Raw genomic sequence first — 25689 nt, forward strand, 5'->3', positions numbered from 1 at the left:
AAACAAGCTCTTAAGGACTCTAGGTTCAGACCCAACTCTAGCAAATGAAAAGAACTCCCACTGGATCGAATCTACCAAGTAATTCCTCTAAAACCTCTTACTAGGCTAGCAAAAGATAAATCTCCACCCTGGTGCACTTCTAATCTATGAAAATTGAAACAAAAATGTAAAAAACTGAAAGGATTTGGAGGAAAGATTATGGGGAGGCAATTAAAAAAGCACAGGCAGCATATGAGGAATAAATGAATCGTGCTGCTAACTTCTCACGCTATATGTTTCACATTGCAAAAACTCTTCTAAAGCCCCCCTCCACTGGCCCTTACTTGGAACCCTCCCCGATATGGTGTAATGACCTGGTGAGATTTTTTCAAGAGAAAATTCTGAATATCTATGATATTGGTCATATCAAAATCTTTATTGCTTGATTAATTAAAATCATATAATATAAAATCATCAACTTCACAGCCATATTAAAAAACAGTTTCTCAATTCCGAAGACCAAGAAAAAATAATGTGGGCGAATTTAATTCCTCTATATTACAAATCTACAATTCTTTACTTTTTATTAAAAAAATCCAGTTACACCCCATAAAATCATAAATTATGTGCAAATTGGCCTGTGCAAATTAGATTTCTATATTAACTGATTTAAACCACCAAATTTACTATGCTCAAATCACAGGCTTCTAGTTTCTCTTTTGTTAAAATCAAAAATTATGTAAAATTTGCATTCATGATTATGTCAGTTGGCATAAAACAAATTACCGGAGCTTGTCTACAAGTTCGTACTCCTCGTATGTTAAAATAGTTTTTTAAATATCTCTTCCTTCATTTCTGGAAAGATTCAAATTAAGTGGATCATATTTTCTTCCAATTGATTGCACAGTCTTCAAGGAGTCTGCATAGATGGTCGCAGCCATGGCATTGCATGTTTTGATCCTGGGAGGTAGCCAAATCTTGCTTTAATAAATACATTTTTTAGTTTTGCAGACCAAGGTATCTCTAAATAAGGCTGCGATTTGAGCATCTTGAACTAATTTATGACCATCCGGGCATGTGCTCTTTTAGAAAGCAGTTCTTTATATTTCAACAACGACAATCTTTTTGTTATTCCGTTAATTGTCTTTTTGAAGGATGTTGGTGTTATAGCCATTCCCAAACCTTGTTTGCTGATCATTCCTTCAGTGATATGGTTCAACAGTCTTCTGGAAGTTGCCATTTTAGTCAGACTTGCCAGTTACCAATCCTGGCACGCTCAGTGACCTCCGTATTCGGAAACTAGATGGTCTTGCAGAGATCCTGAGGAAAGTTAAATCTGGTTCTCGTAATGACCCAGACCTCCCTTGTAGTTTAGGCAGAGTAGCAGACCTGAAACTTCCCACCCTGCTTGAATTGGCAAACCTTTCTTTAACCGCACTGTAGGACTTGTCCCTATTTGGCTAAAGTTCCCTAAACTTTTTGCTTTCCCCCTAGACCTTTTTTCTGACATGGTGTTGTCAACTTAGATGCTTTGGACACTTTGCCACTGCTAAACAGTGTCAAAGTGCAAGTGCTCCCTATATAAAGTAGAATGGTAGTTGGTTATCCATGATTGGTATGTTTGCCTTACTAGTAAAGTCACTATGTGTGCCAGGGCTGGTAATGCAAATGCAACTAGTGGGCCTGCAGAACTATTTGGGCCACCCACACAAGTAGCCTTAAAAAGGGAACTCAGGCCTGCCATTGCAGGGCCTGCGCACAGTTTTTTTAAACTGCCATGTTGTTCTGACAAGTGCACTCACTTCCCAGACCCTACCCTTCCCTTTCTATGCACCTCAGACACTCCTATGGTAGGTCTAGGGTACCCCTTGGACAGGTTGCAGTGCATGTGAAAGGTAGGACATGTACTAAGGTGTGTGCCATGTCCTGACAGTGAAATAATCTCCATTTCGTTTTTCACTCTTGAAAGGCCACCTTGCCCATAGGACTGAATGGAGAGGCTGTGTAATATGTTTTCCAGCCTATCTTTCCAAAGGCTCAAGATGAAAAGGTGAAGTTTAGTATGTCTGAACTCACAGTGTAATAACACGTCTTTTTATGATGGTGGTTTTTGCATTGTGTGTTTAGAAGCCAATCTTTTAGAAGTGGCTTAGTTTTTGTGCTCTAACATTTCTGTGTGTCTCTGCCTGGCTGGGGATTGACTGTCTGGATTTGAAAGCGATAGGATCTGGGGAATGTCTTGACCCAGGGGGGGAGGTGACACAGCAACAGGCTGACCTGCATCTGGAGTGTAAGGGGAGGAGAAGCCCCTAGAGGTGAAAAGGCCTGGGTTGCTGCTATAAAACAATGTTCCCATCTCCTGCTGAGTGATTGAGAATCAAGACCCCCACTAATCAAAGGAAGAAAGGTGTCACTGGCAGGGAGGCACCCAGAACTGGTTTGAACCAGGTCAATGCCCCCTGAACACAAAGACTTCAAAGCCATTGAGGGGGTATAACTATGAGAGCTGAAGCCCCTGAACTTTGGAGAATGGCTTGATCAAGTGTGAACAATACTGGAGCTTCTTCGTGCTCAAGAGGACCTTTGCCAAGGAAGAAACAACTGAAGAGACTGAAGGATAGGACTGACCCTTGCTGTGTGTGCTGGGGCTGGCCTGCAGTTTGCTGTTTTAACCAAGGAAAGGCTAAAGGGACTTTGCTGTGTGCTGCGTCCCCCTGCATGAAAGGACTTTGCTGTGTCCTGAAGTAACTTATCCTCAAGGGCCCGAGGTGAGCTAGCTCCCTCTTTTGGAAACACAGGAACACAAAAGTTTCATGAGAGTCTCAACGGTGCTGTGTGTGCGTGCTTGTTGCAGCCTGAGACCCTCATAAGGCATGCCCTTTGATCATGGGCACCTGGAGTCCAAGCAAGGATCAGCGATGCGATGTGCATGTGCTTTGTGTAGCCTGAACCCCTTTGTGAGGATTGTCCAGTGATCATGTGCACCGGAATCCAAGTGAGTCTCATTTTCGCGTTGTGCACTGTGAGACCTTTGTGAGGATTTGCCTTGTTATCGTGTGCACCGAAATTAAAGTGAGTCTCAGTGATGCTGTGCGCGTGATCTTCATGCAGCCTGAGACCTGGGTGTGGAGTGCCCAGTGATCGTGCACCCGAAGCTTAAGGAAGACTCCGTGACGCGGTGTGTGTGTGCTCTGTGGCAGCCTGAGATCTTCGTAACTGTAGTGAAGCTGTATGTCAAAAACCTTCCTTCTAGAATATGGAGTACCTTAGGCTTCAGCGCTAAGCCCTACTCTCTTTAAATTTGATATGAGGTCAATTGTAGATATCGTTCTTCCCTTCAGGATTTTGATACTCTGCTATACACAACTGGTCTCCTCCCTTAAACAGAATCAAGACTACGCCGCTCCTTATTAGGCCCCTTATTAGGCCTCTGCCTGGAGAAAGTGACAAGGTGGATGAATAGCTTCTGCCACAAACTAAATGGAGACAAAACTGAGCTTATGATCCTGGGCAACAAGCCTAAAGTCTGGATTGGCCGAGTTGCTTAGGTCTCCATCCTCCCCCAAAAACAGCCATAAAGAGCCGAGGAATGTGGCTGGACAAATATTTTATATTTGAATCCCAAGCAGTACAGCTTGCAACCATTTGTTATGAAATACTTAGGATGCTCTTAAAAATTCTCCTTCTGCTTCCTTTTAAAGAGGCTGTTGGGCCAGGCGCCCAGTCTTCCCATCTGGACTACGGCAACTCACTCTATTTGTGAGTTCCAAAAGCCACAATATGGAAACTGCAGGTGGTTCAGAATTCCGCCTCTTGGATACTGTACAACATACCCAGACATTAATCTGCCCAACAAGCTCTGAGCTCCTCCATGGGCTCCCAGTGGGTAATGGGATCAAATGTAAATCACTTTGTATCGCCCACAGGGCACTTTCAGACAAAGGGCCGTTGATCCCCTGCTCTTTGTTATCTTCTTCTTCTCCTGGGAGAACTCTACGACCCTCTAATGCACATTTGGACAGAGTACCTAAGGTTAGAAGGGAAGAATTCAGAAGGTCATCCTTCTCATACAATGTGGCTAAATTGGGGAACAGCCTTCCCCTTTTTTTGCGATCTACAAAAAAGGAACTTCCATTCCAGAAGCTAATAAAGACATGGCTCTTTCAGAATAGCTCCCTTTAATAAAAATTCTCTTCAACCAGTCTGTGCCGCACTAACAGTGCTAGGATGCCTACAGGCAGCTACACGCTCTGCAAGTCCTTCATAGTCATAGAATAGAGTAATGATAAAAGTGACAGAGGCAGAATGCAGTGAAAAACTAGAGAGTTCAGAGAAAGAAGAGAGAGAGAAGCAAAACTACTCTTCCTGTATTGTTGAGCACTTGGCAATTGGCTCCTTCACTGTTCCCAATAATCACAGCAGGTATACTCTGACCCCCTCACAAGCCGTATGAAGTAAAGGAGCAAAAGACCTAAAGCAACAGTGGCTTCATCAAACATGTTATAGTCAATAGAACACAGACAAAATTACATACTTGTTTCTGTGGTAGTAATAGTGATGACGAGGTAGTAGGGAGGAGCTATGTACTGACTCTGAAGCTCAGGAAAACGTTGACTGTAGGAAAGACAGGAGCCAGAGCAGACAGGAGAAGCTGTAAACTGGAGAATGCCCATTTGTGAGTACCTCCAGGAACTTGAGCTGAAGAGAGGTTAAAGCAAGGGAAACAGAAGAAAACAACGAAAGTGAGGGATGGGAAGCTGGATACGAATGTTGTCAACCACGAAACAGCAGACACATCCAAGACATGTTGCCAGGTGCCATGTTTCTACTATGAATTATCATACTGCTTCTGCTGCTATTTCCTCAGAAAGTCTTGTGGCGACCTGTAACACTGCTCTTTCCTCAGTGGTTGGCCATGTTTTCAGTTCTTATCCCTGCAATGCAAACGTCTTCTCTCCATACCTATTAAATGTGGTATGCCATTCATCCACACTTCAGACACGGATCAGGGTAGAAGCACCTCTCAAATTAGATAAGCTGTTTTCATCTGGCCTAAAAGAAGAGAAAATAGTGATACAAGATGTTTGTTTCAAATTTAGCATTAAGCTCACAGTGGTTGATACACAGACTTAGTTCAATTGAAGAACAGGGATACAGAATACAGGTACCCATCCTGGTGATGTTAAATGTCATATAAAACCCATGACTTGGTAGAGTTTTTTGTGATGTCGTTTTTAATTCCTTACCCTCCCACTGAGTAACTGAGTAGATTTTCCCACGAGGAATGATTGAGTCAGGCACCAGATCAATAACACAAACATAGGGTCTATGAGGAGGTAGTCATTGTGTTCCTTTTTCACAAAAATACATCAGCAAGATCTTGAAATAATAGAGAAAGAGGTTTTTCCTTAGGAAAGGGATCAGAGGAGGTGATGACTGCAACATTCTTCTTTGACTGGAAGCTTTGCTTCTGGGACTCGGTATAAGAGAAGCATATTGTTTGACTTGTCCAATCTGTACGTGGGTTATGTTGTTGTAGCCATGGGGAACCCAACATTATGGAAAAGGGTGGTGCATTAATTAAATTGAATGTTGCTATTTCCAAATGTTGCTATCAAGAGAGAGTAAACCTTGGATAATGTGAAGGGAGCCAACCAGTTCTAAGAGAAAATCTTTTTTCTGAAACAGAACTCTCACTCACTGAATGTTCTTCAGGTACATGCTTCATCATCGAGTTTTTCTAGATCCTCTAAGGACCAGGGCATGCTATAACCTTTTTCCTTGCAAGAGAACAGGGTGTGGGATCTATGTGAAGTGCTGGTTAAAATTGACTAGGCAGTGTCTATATCAGTGTTTATTCTTAGCCCTAAATATGATCAACTAGTTGCTGCCACATATCCCAAACTCAGTGGCTTTCATCAGTATCTTCTTATCTCTAAGTTCTTCTTTTAGTCTAACTAAAAATTCAGGGGTAGCTGCTTTATCTGTCCAAAAGGCTTGTGCCATATTTTGCTTATGTATGACACCAGTTCTTGTGTTCCTTGTTTCGTCATAAATAAATCCATATGGACCTCTCGCTCAGTATGCTTCCTTTTAGAGATCTTTTTAAATTCAGAAGAAATGTATCATTTTGCAAATCTACATTATGTTTTAAGATCATTGGTGTTGCCCATTTAAGGACATCTTTAGTCATAAAGGTTAACAGAGGGGGACCTTTGATATCTCAGGAGGGAATTGGTAAGGGCTGGTCAGAAAATGTGCCTGGCACCTAAGCCAAAAATGCATTAAATGCTTTTGGATCACCACTATACTTTTCAAGAGGTGCTATTACAATTCCATTTGAGTCAGGTGTAGTAGAAGTAAAGGGAAGTATGAATGCTCACTTAGTCTCAGTATCAAAGGTAGAGGGCAACACCTGACCAAAAGGATTAGGAGAATATTTTAATGGCAAAGGTATTGCACAATTCTGAAGGTGATTTATCAAATCAAGTAACAATGATAGTTCTGTTCCTGTAGTTCTTAAATGTTTCTTAATCTCTTCTAAAGCTTGAGTCTGGGATGTTAAGGAGTTGGTGGCCGGATCAATAGCCTAGCAAATGGTCACAGTGGAAGCTGTGTCCTGATGATAATCCCTACTCACTCTGCAATCTAAAACCTATCTGAAATAATCCGCTCTCGTTGGTATGTGAAGAAATTTAATAGCAGATCATGAACAAACATCCATCACCACAGCGGTAACAGAACAAACTTATTTCCAGGGAGTGCAGGTTAGAACGCTCGCAACATTCCACGAGCGTTCCAATGGTGAGGGGTGGGCGTAAGGAACCAAACCAAAGAAGCTAAATACAACACATCTTCCTTCCAATACAATTTTTTAGGAACACAATAACATCAATGCGTGACATAGTCTTTTTGCCAACTCGGTTTGAGGTGCACCTTCCTCAGGTACATCTTTCCATCAGGAAGGGTATCCTGGTTGTCGCTGCTAGGTCTTACATTACAATCATTGTGGATAGAATCATCACTCCTATCATGAACTATTTTGTCAACACTCCAATACTGGCCATCGTCTAACTTTACAACATTCTTAAATACTTTGCTTACCACTTTTTTCCCAGAAAATTTTGAACAGCCAGACATTACAAAATTTGGTAATTTCACTTTCACTGCGTCACCTACCTCCAAGGCTCTAGGCGACCTCTGTATTCTTTCATTGTACCTATCCACATATTTCCTTTGATTTATGTGTATCTTTTCCATGATCATATCTCTATTCACTTCCTCTTCTCTTCCACCGACAAGCCACAAAGGGCTTAACTTGGTACCCGGCTCTCTCCCTTTAAGAGACTTAAATGGTGACACGCCGGTGACTGAGTGAGGAGTGATAAGATAGGACCAAACCATGTCCTCCAGTGCTTTTCCTACATTGCTGCCGTTTTGTACGTTGAGTTGAATACAGTCCTTGATCATGCGATTTATGCGCTCTACCAGCCCATTTGCCCTAGGGCAATACAGTGGCGTAGGTTGATGTTCAACCGAAAACTTGCGCAGGAACTCTTTCATACATGCAGAGGTAAATTGGACCCCATTATCTGTGACCAAAATCTGTGGTACCCCTTCTGTATGGAAAACCCCTTGAAGGAAACTCATTACACTATCAGTAGTGATGTTTTCTACTACCTTGACGATGATCCATTTCGAATGATAATCTACTAATGTGATGATAAATCTCCCACCCAGTCCTCTTACATTTAGAGGATCGACAATGTCCATGGCCACTTTGACCCAAGGAGCAGTAGGAACTTCCACTGGAGAGATTTTCCCTTTGCTCACAACCTTACTCTTGTCACTCATGGTACAAGGTATGCATTCTCTTACTTCCCTCTCCACCATGGTGTCCATTTTCGGCCACCAATAATGTAACCGAATTTTACTCTTGGTCTTACTGCAACCTAAATGGCCCTCATGTGCCAAATGTAATAACTTTTCTCTTATGCCCTCAGGAGGTACCAGCGTGTTCCCTCGATATAGGTTATTTCCTTGTACATGTAATTCATTTCTCACTTCCCAAAACACCTCCTCTCCATTTTTTAACAACTTAGAACTGCACGGCCATCCCTCACAAATAAGCTGTTTCACCCTTGGGAACAACTCATCGTTAGATAATGCTTCTTTCCATTCTGGTTTGTCCAACCCATCAAAAACTGTAGACACCACAATTTCGTCCCCAGGATCCTCCTCAAATTCCTGATTCCTTAGTGGTAACCTTGACAAGCAATCAGCTGCCTGATTCTTTTGTCCAGGTATGTACACCACTTCAAAATTGTATCCTTGAAGACCTAGAAACCATCTTGATATCCTAGTTGTGGACCTTCCTAGATTCTTTGATGAAAAAATGCTTACTAAGGGCTTGTGGTCTGTCCTTACAATAAAGGGTATGCCCCACACAAATGTCCTGAAATGCAATATAGCCCAATAACATGCTAATGCCTCCCTTTCAATTACTGAATAGCGAGATTCAGCTGCAGTCAGAGCTCTTGATGCAAACGCCACTATCCTTTCTCCATTTTCTATCACTTGACTGAGAGTGGCTCCAATCCCTTTTAAACTAGCATCTGTAGTAATGATGGTGCGTTTACTAGTGTCAAAACATCCTAGGAATGGTGCCTCTGATATACTGTCTTTGATCGTCCTGAAAGCCTCGCTACATTGTTCATCCCATTCAAATTTTGTACCTTTTTTCAATAAGCACCTCAAAGGGTAAGTAGTGTCAGCAAAGTTCTTTATAAATTTGGAGTAATACTCTGACAGCCCCAAGAATGACTTGATCTCTTCCTTGTTGGTGGGACATGGCGCTAACTTTATAGCATCTACCAGATTCGTTTTAGGCTTGATTCCCTCTAGGGAAATGACACGCCCTAAGTAAGTAACTGAGCGGACTCCTATCTGGCACTTTTCCTTCTTCAAAGTAAGACCAGCTTCCTTTAAACTACTCAGAACCAAACGTAGCTTCCCATTATGATCATCTTCATTCTTACCGTACACTAACAAGTCATCCTGGAAACATAAAACTTGTTCCAACCCTTCTAAAATATTCTGCATTGCCCTTTGGAAAACTGCCGCAGCTGAGGCTAAACCAAATGGCATTCTACAAAATCTGAATGCACCAAACGGCGATATGAACGTTGTCAATGCCTTACTTTCAGGATGAAGTCTTATTTGGTGGTAGGCTGATGACAAATCTGTTACTGAGAAGAATTCAGCCCCACATATCTGATTCAGCATATCATTGATGTTAGGCAAAGGGTGCCTATCAATCCATATGTTCTTGTTTAACTCTCTTAAATCAATGCACAATCTGATACTGTTTGTATACCCTTTTTCTGTGATAACAATGGGTGCAACCCACTCAGCACACTCCACCTACTCTATGACCTCTTGACTAAGAAGTCTGTCAAGTTCCGCCTTCAGAGGTTCTCTCATCATGATTGGAATATTCCTACATTTATGGGCTACTGGCTTTGCCCCCACCTTCAGTTTTATTTTATGTTGGTACTCTTTCATGCACCCCAGTTTATCTGTAAAACTTTCTGGGAACTCATCAAAAATCTCTGCCCCGCACACACCTCTTCCCACCAACATAACAGGAGTATCTGCACTGGGATCCAATTTCATTCCAAGGTCTCTCTGGTGCCCCCATCCTAGCAGGTTTGCCCTTTTCTTTGCAATATAAAATTTTCCAACCGTGCTCCTATCCTGAATGATATCCTCATAATGGCTACTCCATCTAAAGGAATCGGGTCCTTGTTATACCCTACAGGTATTACATCTGGAGTGTGTAGTTCAACTTTCCCCTCTTTGAATTTCTTCCAAAATGTCTCGCTATTCATGAAAGTAAATGGTGAACACGAATGAGCAAAGATTTCCAGTTTTTCTCCATCCAACCCTATTTAACATTTTGGTAGCTCAATGTGATTTACACTGCTTCCCCCCAAGACCTTCACTTGTAACACAAAATTCCTTTTGTATCCTTCACCATTCTCTACACTGTTTACTGTTCTACCAGACATATCTTTGCACGCTCGCGCAAAATGTCCCTTGCGATTACAATTCCTGCACGTAGCTGTTCTTGCTAAACAATTAATACTATTTGCCAAATGCCCACTACTTCCACATTTGAAACATTTCAACCTGTTTTCATTGTACATCCTCTCCTTGTTAACCACTTCCTTTCCGTTTTTTTTTGCGTTCTTTATAGCACAAACCTCTTTTAGTTCTTCACTTATCTCACTCACACTGTTATCACCCATTGTGTTCATTTCCTTCATGCATTCCACAGTATGCTCAACACTTTTGGCAATGTCAATTGCCATTTTTAAATCAGGATTACCAACTAGTAACTTTCCCTGAATTTTCTTATTATTCATACAACGTACAAGTTGGTCACGTATCAAGGATTCCGTAAGCTCATTAAACTCACATGTGTTTGCAAGCCCTCTTAAACTAGCAATGTAGTTTCCTACTTTCTCATTCTTCCCTTGAACCCTTCCAAAAAATGTATGTCTTTCTAGAACTACATTAATTTTGTCCGCAAATTGAAGTTCTAATTTCTTCATACTGCAATCATACACATCTCCACCTTCTTCATCCGCCTCCTCAACCTCTGGCAAGCTATCAAAGATCTTCCTTCCCTCTGCCCCTAAATTATGAAGCAGAATATGCTGTCTCCTGATTGCGGAAAACCCACTTGCCCCTATAGCGATGAGGTAAGATTCAAAACTTTTCTTCCAGTCTTTCCATGTAACCAAGGGTTCCCCTGCTTCAGATAGGAAGGGTGTAGGATGTAACATACTAGCCGCTGCCATAATGTTTTCACCACACAACTGCTTTTATTCTTTTCCTCACGTAAGGTCTCCTACCCCATGCACTACCTCAATTTACCTCACCTTACTCCTGTCGTAATGTAATATGAAAATTGCCTTCTGTTTCACAACTTATTTCACACAAGGTTATCAGTGTCACTTTGCAGTCACTAGATTCCAATCAATACAGATTTCGGCTTAACTACACATCCTCCACTGTCCCTTTCACTACCGGCGATAAGCTGTCTCACCGTACTTCCTCCCGATTCAGTTCGCACCTACGACTTCCTCTGGCAAAGTTTTTAGTTATTCCAGATTCTCCCGCTGTCTCCGTCAAGGCTTTCTTTTATTGCTCGCTCCTCACGTCGTCACTTTTCCAGTCCGCACCTGGATTCCTCCTCGCGCATACGGAGTAAACCGTCTTCCCTGTCAGCTGGGTATCACACACTGTGCATGGCTGACAAAAAGTCAATACTCTCTTCGTGTTCCTCACGCGCAGTCGCCCCTTCCAGTCAGCTCCATTAATGCACTGCGCAAGGCTGCCTGAAATTGATTCCTCTCTTCAACTTCACCGCGCATGTGCTCGCTCCTCACACTGTTCTCCACGCAACTTCCTCCCTACGCGCCTTTCGCCGAGATTTCCTTCAATTTCCCGTCATCACAAAATGCGCTGCGCTTCCGATAAGTTCTCTGTGCACTCACGTCCCGGCAATTTCTCCTTCGTTATTTCTCCTCTCACTCCTCCAAGATTCACCTCAGAACTCACTGTACCTTCCTCACCGCACGTACTTCCGATATTCCCTCTGTACCTTGCGTCACCATTCACTTGTGTTTACGGTGAGTTCCCTCATTAACTTGTTCCGTAACTCCAATCACTTCTTAGTAATACTTCCTTTATTTCTTCCTTTTATTCCCGCTGCGGCCACACACGGAGGGGATGTAAGTACGTCGTCCTCCTCACGAACACTCGTCGCCAATAAAATAATCCGCTCTCGTTGGTATATGAAGAGATTTAATAGCAGATCATGAACAAACATCCATCACCACAGCGGTAACAGAACAAACTTCTTTCCAGGGAGTGCAGGTTAGAACGCTCGCAACATTCCACAAGCGTTCCAATGGTGAGGGGTGGGCAGAAGGAACCAAACCAAAGAAGCTAAATACAACACTATCCCTGATAGAATACAGGGACTATTGAAGGATCAAAGGGAAAAAATGAAGATGGGGTAGGTAAGAGAAAAGCCACTATATCTGTATAATCTGTCCATTGACGAACCCTATGCTGGACTCTCAGACCTTTGATTGTAGGAAACAGCATCGCAGAAATATCAATGTAACATTTGTAATAGTTCACACAGTGTTATTATTTATATAGGCCATGAGAACATTGGAATGTTGAGTGCGTCATTGAAGACAATGGAGTGCTCCGGGCTTCTAATGGCCCGTAAAAGCTTGGAGAGAAACATTCCAATGTTTTTTTATTTCACAACAGTTGCTGTGAACAAGGCCTCTCGGAGCCCGAAGAGATTTAAAGCCCTTTCTGCTCCAAGAGGCCTTTGTTATTTCAAATTAGAACATTCTGCACTCTAGGGGCAAAATGTTCTAATATCCTTAGAGCCCTCCGTAGTGGGCTCTCCCGGCCATTAAAGACCTGCTCCCTTGTTAAAGGCCCTCATCTAACACAGGAGCGGGCCATTAATGGCTGATAGAGCCCACCACTGCAGGCTCTTAGGCTATAATACACAAACAGTTGTTTTCATCAGTTGGAGAAGTACTCTTCAGTAATCAAAGTTCACCTGTTAATGGCAAAGGGAACGAAAAGGGTGTGCTGTAAAACAACAGTGCTGCCTCTGGTGATAGTTGGTGGTAACTTGCCATGGCCATGAAGCCTACCAACCACATGTAACATTACCAACAATAGAGGTCTGTATTTGATATGGGCTGGTCTGACCCCAGAAGTAGAGGCATCACCCTGCTCGCCATTTTAGACTGAGGATGAAGCATCCAGAGCCTCAGTGCCTTTTACCTAAGCTTCCAGAATGGACCCTGCCATGCCTCAAGTATTTCTAGCTTCCTTGAAATTTGTGGATGCTAGAGATTAGAATAATTTTGACAGCAATATGTGTTGCGATGCTCCATATTGTGGATGAAGACTTGGAGACATTTTACTGTTACCCTAATTTTGAAGCATGCTTGTCCCCTGTCATGAATGTCTCCGGCAATGTGTTCAGTGTGGCTAGCTTGAACCTTCTCATTACGTTAGCTGATGTTGTTGAGGTTGCGAGCTTCATTGAGTTGCTCTGTGGTCGACAACTGAAGAAGATATTTTGTAGGTTCACTTCTTATCGATCTAGTTAAGTCATGTCATTGTAGGGTGACAACAGCTGGTAGAGGAACTAACATGTTAGTGTGATTATCTAGTCTACTTGGTTTACATTCAAATTGTCATGCTCAGAATGAAGATATTGACTAAGGGATATGATATCTCATGAACAGCTCGAGGATTGGTAGATGAAAGGAGGGTGACGTTGTAAGAGATGGTTGTAAGAAAAATCTTATTAGAGAGTGTCCTTGGAATGATGCGGTTATCTAGGTTTGTCCAAGTGAGAAATGGCGGGGAAATTTGTGTGTAACTCTGACTTCGGAGGGATGGGAGTGGAATGTTTCGAAAGATCAATATTTAGCTAGAGAATGGCAACACTTACTGAATTTATGACTCTTACATTTTTGTTACTTGGGTACACCATAGGATACTGTCACTTCAGGGTCAGTAACTGACCAAGACTACCAGTTGGCTCTATGGGGTAGAGGGCAAACGTGTGGGTAATTTTTTTTTGTTTATGCTGATATTCTAGGCGTAACAGTCCTCATCAGGGTATTTAGCTAACTTGCATCATTTCATTTTCACACTATAATGCAAGTGAAAATTAAACCATCCTTCTTGTTCAGGAAATTGGATTTAAGACTGGTTCTTGATGCAATTAATTTTCTGTTCCCATTCATTACTTAGATTTATAGAAGGCTGGATTTAAATGGTTTAGTTGTGCGTGTTAGGATTGCTCCTTCACTACTTGTACTTGTGAGCTTTAGGATACCTTCACAATTGTATCCAACCCTTCCATGATGGCCCCTCAGTACTTAAGGAGGTGGGGTATCTTGGTGGGTGATCTCTCACAGAAATCCTTTCTTTGTTTAAAAAAGGCACATCTCTGTACTAATCATCAACTTTCCTAATATTATAGAGAAACCTGGAACACCCACTGTCTGTTATTTAGATGTTTGCATTTCTTTGACTAGATGTCTAACACTAGATTACTGTGTTTATATGTTGTGGTAAAACAAGGAACTCTCCACCTCCCTTTCATATTAACTCTTTGTCCTCTCCTTTTTATTTAAAAACAGGGTGAAGACAAAACGGTTTCCGAGAAAAGCCTTCATTCTCCGCTGTCACCATCTTTGGTCCCTGATCATTTGAAATGTAATATTCTTAAAGCTCAGATAGATGCCGTTTTCAGAGTGGGAGCGCAGGTATGTAGTTATTAAAAAACTAACACTTAATGGCAGATATTTGTACCATGTTAACTTTGCAATTCGACCTAAAAATACATTTTTGTGACTGACCATAAAACGTCTCCAAACTTCTTCATCTGAATATGTTAGTCATTACCCCTGAAATCTGTAAATGGTTCAAAATGTCGCAAAAAGATGCTGAGCTGCTACACGATTCAAGTATTGATTCAAGTATCTATACAAATTAGCATAAAGCTTTTATTTTTGTTTAAAAATTGTTGATTTTTTGAGTGTCTAATCTTTTTTCCAACCAGTGGGAGGACTGTTATTTTCTCTCCATGACTTTCTGAGCAGTGGAGTAACACTAGCTCCCGCAGCCCCTGAGCTGCTGAGGCCACAAATACAGGAGGAGCCCTCAGCACAATACACTGCCCCCCTCAAGATTCATTATGCTATTGGATCTGAGTCATGGTTCTCATTCCTCCTTACTCCAAGAAACATTGAAATGTCAAGTATCTATCTGATCAATGTATACTTTCTCTTCTGTGCAGCTCTCCAATACCCATTGTGCTTTATAAAACATTGAAAATAAGTTAATTATTAAACATAATGTAGCCACTGCTGGTGAAACTGTGGCCAAGGAAACCCTTTTTGGAATATAGTGATTTAAGAATACTTTCCCTGTAAGGTCATAAATCTTGCCATGGTGGCTACTGTTGTATGAATCCTGTTCAGATCACAATCAAATCGTTTAAGGGACTAATGCCCAAGATTTTGATCAACTATTTCAAGCAGTTCTCAATAATTACAGGGTATCTCTATCGATATCACTTACACATCAGTGACTCTTTTGGGGAGCTTTTTGGCATGGTATTCAACCTGCAGATTTTTAGTCAATGGGACATTATCAAAACTGTCTGATCAGTTTAAAACGAACATACATTTTTTCATGTTATATGAAGTTATAATGAACTAAATAGAGCATATTAACACCATGGGGCCTCTTGCTGTTGTGACTGATTAAGGAAAAAAGGGAAGTGCAATCTTTTTCTGATATTGGTTAGCAAATCCAAATGTTAAGTGCTTTCCTAAATTGAAGATGGTTATGAGTCTCAGATTTTTAGGCAGTGAATTCCATATAGAAGGTGCCAGTGGTGCAGATCAGAGCTTCCGAATCCCCTCTACTTCCACGGACGGAGTGATCTCACAGTCACACACGCACACACACATCACACGCTGGTGGGGCCCATTACACCAACATTCATCCTACCACTCTTATCCGTGCCATGTATAAGGGGAAACACTTTCAGATACCTATCCAATCTGCCTGTACTTTGAGGTCAATGGCATCTGCTTAGTTGCTTAAAAATCTAGCGAAAACATTTCAAAGAATACATAAATAAATTGAATAAACATGACCAGAAATAATCACCCGACACAGAAATTCAAACAGAGTTATTTGTTTATCTAAAATTGTAAGAAAAGCCAATTAAATGCAAATTCATTTCTCTCATATTTACCTATTCTGTCTAAATGTCAGATCCTAAGTCAGAACCGGTCCTCTGTAGAAGAATTAGAGTTTCCTGCCGTCTTGTAGAGTCACCGTCCTCTTCGTCAGCATAGGGACCTCGGATCATCAGTTCGGGAATAAGTGGCGCTAGACCTCTCTAGCCTACTAATATTTATACTAAAATTTACATTCTATAAAGTTACAATTCTTTGTTCAGAACGGATGAATGGCGGAAATAATGTCATCTTGGTACATTTGCGATATTGTGCGAGATTTTCTCACACATAGATTGTCCCAAATAATGAATAGAAAAATGTAATGTCCATGACTAATTCGATACATCTACGGATGTCTCTACTGGATAAATTTGTATCAAATGGTGGGATCATTATAAGTTCATGAAGTCAATATTTCAAAATTGCAACAACTCCATCTTCCAGGGGCACTTGGCAGATTTCCTGGACTTGTCATCATGCTCATGGCTTTTCAGTTCATCGGAGGTGCAAGCTCACAGGCAGCGCGAAGCCTTTTTGTAAAATTTCCATCTACTCGAATGCAGGCTGCGGATGGTAGTCATTTTCTGGTAGGCCACATTAGACAACTTAAGTGAAAATAGACATAAAACAAAATTACTGCACGGAAATGATTATACAGTGTTATTCCCCTGCTAATACCCTTATGTGTGTGTATTTATCTAGCCATTTGCGACATCAAAAGCCATTAATGCATATTAATTATAAGCGCAAACACAATAACATCACATAAGCAACATCGATTTCTGTCAGTTTGCTCACCAACTTAGTTCACTTATTATTTTTGCCATGCAATAGCATTCCCACGTGTAATTCTTTTGTTAATAAGGTTGGTTAGACAACATTTGACAAACTTTTAATAATTAATAAATAATCAGTAGTACTTTTAGTTATAACATGCGAAAATGAAACAGGTATTCGGTTTTAAAGTAAAAAACCTGCTCCATCAATCCTCCCTTTGGTGATATCTAATCACCACAAAAATCAAAACCCCAAAAATCAATTTAGTTTTCCCCTTTTGGAAGAATTCAAAATATCTTCTTGTTCATGTTTTAAACCCTTGTTTCCATCTCATCTTCCTTTTTAGTTTCTATATACATTCTTTCTCTTAGCTCTTCTAATTCTATTTCTTGTAGATCTCTTTCTGGTTTCTTTTGTCTCCTTTTAACATTTTCTTTTGTGATTTTCTTTTTATTTCTTCTATACCTACAACACATACACCCTAATCTAAGGATCAATAATGCAACAATTACACATGTAAATGGAAATAATATCTTACCAAAAATGGTACTACCTATTTTAGCTACAAAATTCTTAATAGCAATCATTTTATTAGCCATTCTAGTCCAGATACTTTCAGCTTCCAGTGGTACTAATTCTTCATGCAAATCAGTAATATTTTTGATATGAACCTTTAGATCTTTACTTTCGTCAGGAATGTAAGTGCAACAATGTTGAACTTTCAGCATTCCACAGACTCCACCCTCTTTTGCCAAAAGAATGTCAAGGGCAAGTCGATTTTGCATCGCCATAGCACGCAAAGCAACCATTTCTGTATTAACCAAAAGAAAGCCTCCAGCGGTGCTTGTTGACAAGCGATCCACCACACTTGACAGCTTCCGAATGCCAAATGCATTTAAAGAAATTCCCACTGCTGGAATTAAAGCTCCAAAAATATCTCTTACAATTTCTGAACATGTTTCTCTTCTATAGCGTGTTAATAGATTAGTTTGTTCAGTATCATCTACTCTATCCATGTGAAAAATCTTTGGAAAGACCAGGCCAACATAACATGTACCAAACCAATGGTCAGGCAAACGGTAATAAGCCTTGTTCCCACAAATATAATACACTCCCGGGAAAACTGGATCTTCTCCTCCTCTAAATCCCCATCCGGTTGCAATAAAGTATGTATCATGGCACTCACTAGTCCCTATGAAATAATAATCATATTGGGATCTCTTCCTGGTAATGCACAGATTACCTTTCTGTGGGGCATCTATAGCCATAGTTGGACTGACTCCATTTTTCAACTCCTTTTCTTTCTCAATATCCCACATTGTGTCACTCATTTTATGCCCTTCTGCTTTCTTGTGCATGTTCAATCTTCTTCTCTCAACCATGTCTAGAAAATTCTTCTCTTCTCCTTTCAAACTGCAAGTTAAATTATTTCTAAAAACATATTCTAATGTTAATTCTTTGGTTTCTAAAAAAATCTCACCTAAAGTGTTAGCTCCCTTTGCAGGATTCAGTGCTTTATTCATAGGCAACTGCCCAAGAATATTATCTACATTAGACATATTATAATCTAATTTCCCTAACTGATAAAATATACTAATCAGCACACTACAGGAAATTCCATACGTAGCCGGAAGATGATGGTAAGTCACTCCTTCCGAAACAGAGGCAGGTAATTGCATGCAGACGTAGCAATGCCTTACTTCCATTGTCTTTACGTACTCATACAACGATTTAGAAAAAACATTGCTAGAGAAATCATTAATTGACCTATCCTTATGTATATGTATATTGCTAGTTCTAGTCGGTACTATTTTCTGTGAACTTTTCCCTATATTTGTTTTGTTCTCAGTATGACCTTCTAAAGTGTCTATAGTGACTCTAAATGAAATCAATAGAGCAAGCACGCTCCAAAGCAACATTAATAAACCTGTACAGCAGCAGCACATTTTGCACCATCTTTTCAGAAAGGTATATCTACTTTTATTCACAGTGTTAGACATTTTGTTAATTTGACCGTGTCTTTTGGCTTAGCCTCTTCTACTCCTCTACCGAACTTTTAAGGGCAGCAAGTACCCAACAGATTATTACAATCTACTAATTTTTAGTATTTCTTTTTCTTCTCTTCTCCAAGTGATTTTCCTTGGATTTACTCAATTTGGATTTTCATCACTTTTCACTGTCTCTTCATCATCATCAAACTGTATCAGGTCCTGAACATCCGTCTCTTCTCCAATATCGGACAAGATAACTCTCAGGATTCCCACAGCTTCTTCTTCAGCAACCTCCTTCACTAAAGCCTCCTCTGGACTTCCTTGGCTGTCCGCCTCTTCTCCTTGTTCAGGCAGTGCCACATACGTCCATTCCGGTGACTTGTACCTCTGGTTTGGTTTCCTTATTCTTTTAGTTCTCTCAGGTATCTTTGTTTCTTCTTCTTTGGTTTGATTTTGACTTGACACTTCGTTCACTTGTTCAGCTTTCGCAGAGTTAACTCGTGTCAGTCTGTACCTTAGTCTCTTTATCTTATTTGGCCAGAGATCACCTTTAGCATTTCTCTTTTGTTTTCCCTCTTTATTGTTTCTTTCTCCAAGCCAAGTTCTCTTTCTCAGAACTCGTCCTCCATGTATCTCATTGTCACTTTCCTCAGACTCTGTCTCAGTTGCCTCTTGTTCATTAACAGTTTTCTTTTCCCCAACGACTTCCTTTTCTCCAACAGTCTCTTTTTCCACCAATTGAGATTTCCCTACTTCTGTCCCTCCTCGGGTCTCCGACACGCAATCTTCTTGCTGTCTACTTGTCCCTTCACCTAGCTTGTTGTTGATGTTCCCTACACCTCCTCGGGGTTTTTCCGCAATCTGTCCCTCACTGTCTTTGTCTGTCCCTTTTTCTTCAATATTTATCTCAGGTGGAACTAGTCCAATTTCCCCATGTGATTCAGGTGTCTCTTCTGTTGGAATGTTCTTTTCTTTCTTTCTTTTTGTGTTGGTCACTCTCAATTGGAACCTCGGGTAATTCTTCTGAGTCTGAACTTGCTTCTGCAGATTGCACTGTTCTCTTCAGAACCTCTTCTGGTGGGATGAAAATTTCCCTTGACTCACTTTCCCTACTTTCAGGATTCTTTTTCCTTCTTACTGCCTCACTGTCTGCATCATCACTGAAATCTGATTCTTCAAATTATTCTTTTCCAGTACCATCTCTTGGATTTGGAACTCTCAGTGTGTGACTTGCATGTATCCAATTTTTCACACCAGCACACTTCACAGCAGTCGTTGTGGTCAAGATGACTTGTCTTGGCCTTCCCCACCTTGGAACCAGGCAATTCCTTCTTCTGTGGACTTTTATCCTTACCCAGTCCCCTGGGCTCAGATCATGGGCTGGTTTCTTTTCAAGTGTGGTGGCGTCTTCTCCAACCTGGTGAAACACAGAATGAAATGCGTCAGCCAGGCCTTTACAGTAATCCAAAATCATGTCATCAGTTATTGTCATCAACTTGTTGACTGGTACAAATGCATGTCTCATTGCACGTCCCATGATAATTTCATGTGGACTCAAACCTGTCGTTCTGTCTGGAGTAGACCTAATGGTCATCAGGATTAGAGGCAAGACATCGGGCCATTTCATTCCTGTGGCTAAGCACATTTTGCCAATTGTGTTTTTGATGGTACCATTCATTTGTTCAACCACACCAGAAGCCTCTGGTCGGTAAGCACAATGTAGCTTCTGCTGTACACTCAATGCTTCACAAATTAGACCCATGATTTCATTATAAAAATGTCCTCCCCTGTCTGATTCAGTGGTTACTGGGAACCCGTACCTTGGGATGAACTCTCTTAACAGTAATTTGGCCACTGTTATCCCATCATTTCTTCTTGTTGGATACGCCTCCACCCACCTGGAGAACAAACAGACCACCACCAGGACATACCTCAATCTGTTGACTGGGGGCATTTCAATGAAGTCTATCTGCATTCTTGTGAAGGGTCCTCCCTCCCTACCTATTGTTCCTAGGCTCACCACTGTTTTCTTTCCAGGATTGAATTGCTGACATATCAGACATCTCTGGCAGAGACTTTCTGCTATCAGTCTAAACTTTGGACTGTACCAGGTTTGCTTAACGGCTCTTATCATAGCATCCCTCCCCAGGTGTCCTTGGCCATGATACATCCTTGCCATTGTTGATAGCATGCTATTCGGCATGACTGGTCTTCCATCCCTATAGACCCGCACATGATCTTTTTCTCTAGGTGCACAACCTGCTTTCACCCATTCTTTCATTTCCTCATCTCCTGCCTCATCCTGCAATTGTTTCACCTCCTCCCATGTTCCCACCTCATTAGTAAACATCAAGGAACAAGAAGATATTTCTCTCTCTTTACTTCTGTTAATTGAATGATTGTTTCTTGCACAGTATTGTGCTATGTCATTGGCGAATTTGTTTCCCACAGTTACAAAATCATCACCATGACCATGAGCAGCACATTTTACAACTGCTAGTTCTTTAGGCAGCTGTATCGCCTCTAGCAGTTTTCCAACCACTTCAGCATTCTTTATGGGAGTTCCACTTGAGGTCAGGAAACCTCTTTGTAGCCATAGCTGGCCAAAATCATGGACAACTCCGAAGCCATACTGGTTGTCAGTCATCACAGTCACTCTCACACTCCTCCCAATCTTGCATGCTTTTGTCAGTGCCACCAATTCTGCCACCTGAGCGGATTTAACTCCTTTCAAGGGTGATGCTTCCACAACTTCCGAGACTTTACACACAGCATATGCAGCACTCAACACTCCTTCATCTGTTCCCAGACATGATCCATCCACAAATAACACATGATCACTTTCAGGGGCAGATCTCTTATGTCTGGCCTTGGCTTTGTACAGTAATCAAGTACATCTAGGCAGTCATGATCAACGTCATTTCTCACTCCCACACATTCAGCATCAGGCAACAGTGTCGCTGGATTCACATTCACACATCTCTCCAGACTTACATTGGTTGCACCAAGAATGACTTTCTCATATTTAGTCAGCCGACTATGAGACATGAACTGTGTCCGGCTCCTTGTTAAAAGGATTGCCACATCATGAGGTACAAATACCCTTACAGTGTATCCCATTATGATTCCCTCACTTTGTTCCAGACTTTTGCAGGTAGCAGCTACTGCTTTCAGGCAACCTGGTAAACCCACAGCTACTGGGTCAAGAGTTGCTGAGAAATAGGCAATTGGCCTCCTCAGACGTCCATGTTTCTGGATTAACACTGAAAGTGCACATCCATTTCTCTCACTACAATACAGCTCAAATTCCTTTTCATAATCAGGCATCCCTAGGGCAGGAGCTTCACATAGTCTGTCTTTTAACTCTCTGAATGCAGCCATTTCTTCTGGGTTTAGTTCCCAATGGGTCTTTACCTCACTTTTGGTCAATTTAATCAATGGTTTGGCAATCAGGGAAAAGTTACTTATCCACTGACGACAGTAACCCACCATTCCGAGGAACATTCTCACCTCCCTTTGTGTCATTGGGGCTCTCATTCCTCTAATGATTTTGATCCTGTCAATGGTCACTTTTCTCAGGCCTTTCTCAATATTATGTCCCAGATACTGGACTTCTTTCTACAGAACTGCAATTCGGCTGGAGATACTTTTAACCCTCCATCTGCCAAGTGATTCAGTAATGCAATGGTGTCTACTTCACAAGCTTCACGTGTCTTTGATGCCACAAGTAGGTCATCAATATACTGGACCAAGACTGAATTTTCAGGCATTGTCAGACTTTCCAGAGATTTTTTTAGCAATTGATTGAATATTGAAGGGCTCTCTGTATACCCCTGTGGAATTCGGCACCATGCCAAAATCCGTTCTCCAAATCTAAAAGAAAATATTGGCTGGCTGTCATGATGCAATGGGATTGAAAAGAAAGCATGACATAAATCAATTACTGTATACCATTCTGCATCATGGGGAATCTGATACAAAATCACTGATGGATTTGGCACAATAGGACAACATGGCACAACAATCTTGTTAATTTTTCTCAAATCCTGTACTATTCTGAACTTTCCATTAGGTTTCTTCAGTCCCATTATTGGTGAATTACATGGGCTGCTCAAAATTTCTCTTGACACCCCCTGCTGAATCATCTTTTCAATTATGGGTGTTATTCCTTCAATTATTTCAGGTGTTAATCTGTATTGCGGTATGGTTGGGTAAACCACTCCCTCTTTTACAGTAATCTTTACTGGATCTACATTTCTCATCAGACCCACATCTTCTCCAGTAAAATCCCAAACTGCTGCTTTCACTGTCTGTTTTAATTCTGGGGGTAATGCAACTGGATTAAATATTGCATATGTTCCCAAAGCCTCACATTCTCTGTTATCCATGGTCATTCTGTATAGAACATCCTCATCAGGTGTCTCAAAGGTTATTCCATCTGGAGTACAGAAAATAGTGCAATTCATCTTGCATAGCAGATCCCTGCCTAGCAAGTTCACAGGACTCGTGTCACACACCACAAATCGGTGCATGTCTGAAAATGTCCCTATTCTAACCCTTACTGGTTCAGTAAGTAGAGTTTTAATCTGTGTGTTGGACACACCAACTACTTGGATAGTGAGAGGAAGATTCTTTATATCAGCTGACCTGACAGTTGATCTCGTGGCCCCTGTGTCAACTAGAAAAGTGACACTTTCACCATTAATTTTCCCATCTACAAAAGGCCCTGCCTGGTCTATTTCTAGAGATGCGCCAAGTACGCACTCCTCTTCCTCTCCGGCAACGTCAGAAGTCTCCCTCGGAGTCACTTCCCTCATTTTTCAGCCAGTACTGAGAAACTGCGCTTGCGCGTTTTGGTTTGATTACCTGCTCTTCATCGTAGAATCCCGACTCCTGGCTGTACTTCTGAGATCCTCTTCTCTGTGGCAAGGGTGGTTTTGGCACCTGATTCTGCTGCTTATCAGCCTTCTGCTGTTGCCGATGCTGACCACACCCCTCACTCTGCACCTGTGAATTCAATGATGGATTATCATCATTAGTAGACGGTGGATTCTTACACTCGGATTTCCAGTGCCCCAATTTTCCACAGTTGTGGCATGGGAACTTTTTCTTGGCTTCCTCGATGTTCCCCTTTCCTTTTCCTGGACCAAACCTGAGTTTATTTCCTGGGTTATTTGCCTGTTCAACCAACTGAGCTTCCTTTCTTTCTGCAACTTTCACCTGTGCCCACATTGCCTTTTCTTTTAGCTTCCTCTGCTTTGCCTCAATCTCATCACTGAAGTATTTTGCATGTCTCAGAATCTCATCAATCTTCTTACTCTGCCAGTCTACGGTGTGCTGCCGTATCATTTCACTGATTTCAGGTCGCAAACCATACACAAATCTATACACAAAATGACTCAGATCCTTGTCACCCAGGTGTTCATCTCCACTGAACTGCTTAAAAGCTAGTATCAGTCTTTCATAGTAAGCATGGACTGATTCTTTCAATTCTTGGTGTGTTCGATCTATTTTAACCTAGTCTGTTTCCTTGGGGGGTACTTTATTTTTCAAGAAGGCCATAACCTGCTCATATTTCTTCATTACCTCCGGATCTGGAGCTCCTGTTTTTGGATCTCTTGGGTATTCCTTAGTGGGCCAGTCTATGACTATTTTACATTCTGCCCACAGGTCTGCTGGTACAATTATATCAAACAGACTATTCAGGTCAATCCACAGTACTTTTGACAGCTTTACAAATCTGTCGACCTGTCTGTACCACTCAACGGGCTTTTCCCTTAGTCGAGGGAAATCATTTGTAAATGATAAAATATCCTGTCTGGTCCATGGGACATGTACCTACCCACCTCCTGGAATCTCTCTCATGGGGTAAGCTGTCACTGCCTTCTCTTTTTCTTTCAGGGGGAATGCCGAGTAAGTCCTATCTGCCCCATCCTCTCGCTTTCGGTACCATCTGTCTTTCCATCTTTCTACATCTCCCCATTTCTTCAGTAAGGCAATCATTTCCTTAATCTGTCCTGTTCGGCCTGCATTGTTCAGATTCTCAATGTCCTTATCTGCAAAATCCACTCGGTAAGGCTTTTGTAAAGCTTTTACCTTATCCATGTCAATTCCCAATTCACTGGCTATTCCTTTTAATCTGTCATGTATGTTCTTTGCTCTCCATGTGATACTCTTGCACAGGAAGAGGATCTCCCCTTCCTGATAATTCATCAGTGTTTCTGTAGGGATTGTTCCTACTATCATCTCTTCCATCTCCATACGTAGCCTAGCTACATCAATTCCCTGTGATTCCTTTTCTTTTCTTTGTAAAGTTTTCAGCCAATCATTCAAATCTTCAGCAGTTATCACAGATTTTTCTGCACCCCCTGGTTCTGTCACTCTTTGCGGTTCTAAAATTGATCCTCTGTTCCCTTTCACACATCCAGAATTCAAACTTGAGTTAGTCTGCACACTCAATTCTCCTCCACATATGGTATGTCTCCACTGATTTTCTCCTGTTCTCCACTGTGTTTCTCCTGCTCTCATTTCTGCCTGCTCCGGAGGAACAATCAATCTATTTCTCACATATGGTACTGTCAAACCATTCTCACCCGTCCTCTGCTTGTCAAAAATCGGCATAACTGGGCCTATTGTCACGGGCACTGTAACTGCCTCAAGATTTTTAGTCAGTTCTCTGATTTTCTCTGTCAGTTCAAAAGTAGTTCTTGCTAGTTCTCTGGTCTTTTCATCCTCAAGTTCATTCTCTCTTTCTATCTCTCTTTCTCTCTCTCTCTCTCTCTCTCTCTCTCTTTCTCTCTCTCTATCTTTCTCTCTACCTCTCTCTCTCTCTCTCTCTCTCTCTCTCTCTCTCTATCTCTCTCTCTTTCTCTTTCCGCCAGAGAACAACTGCTTTTCAACCCAGGGGTGGTACCCTCTGTCTTAATAATCCGCAGGGTGTCTCTCATCGGGGTCACTGCTGTTCCTACCTCTGGTTCTCGTCTATATGGGGGTGGTCTTTTATAGAGCATGTCCTCTAAGACATCATCATCAGACTCATTTGCCCCCTATCTCCTGGGTTCTAT

General features: G+C 41.5%; 1 protein-coding gene across 1 annotated transcript in view; it reads left to right on the forward strand.

Annotated features, from left to right (window-relative positions):
- LOC146822649 (band 4.1-like protein 4B) overlaps positions 1-25689 on the forward strand; it is a 1026350-nt gene that overhangs the window by 398099 nt on the left and 602562 nt on the right. Inside the window, exon 4 of the mRNA XM_085606258.1 lies at positions 14244-14369. Within this exon, the coding sequence (XP_085462384.1) occupies positions 14244-14369 (126 nt within the window). The remainder of the gene's footprint in view (positions 1-14243; positions 14370-25689) is intronic.

This window comes from Triturus cristatus, chromosome 5_2 (genome assembly GCF_964204655.1).
Source record: "Triturus cristatus chromosome 5_2, aTriCri1.1, whole genome shotgun sequence".
NCBI lineage: Eukaryota > Metazoa > Chordata > Amphibia > Caudata > Salamandridae > Triturus > Triturus cristatus.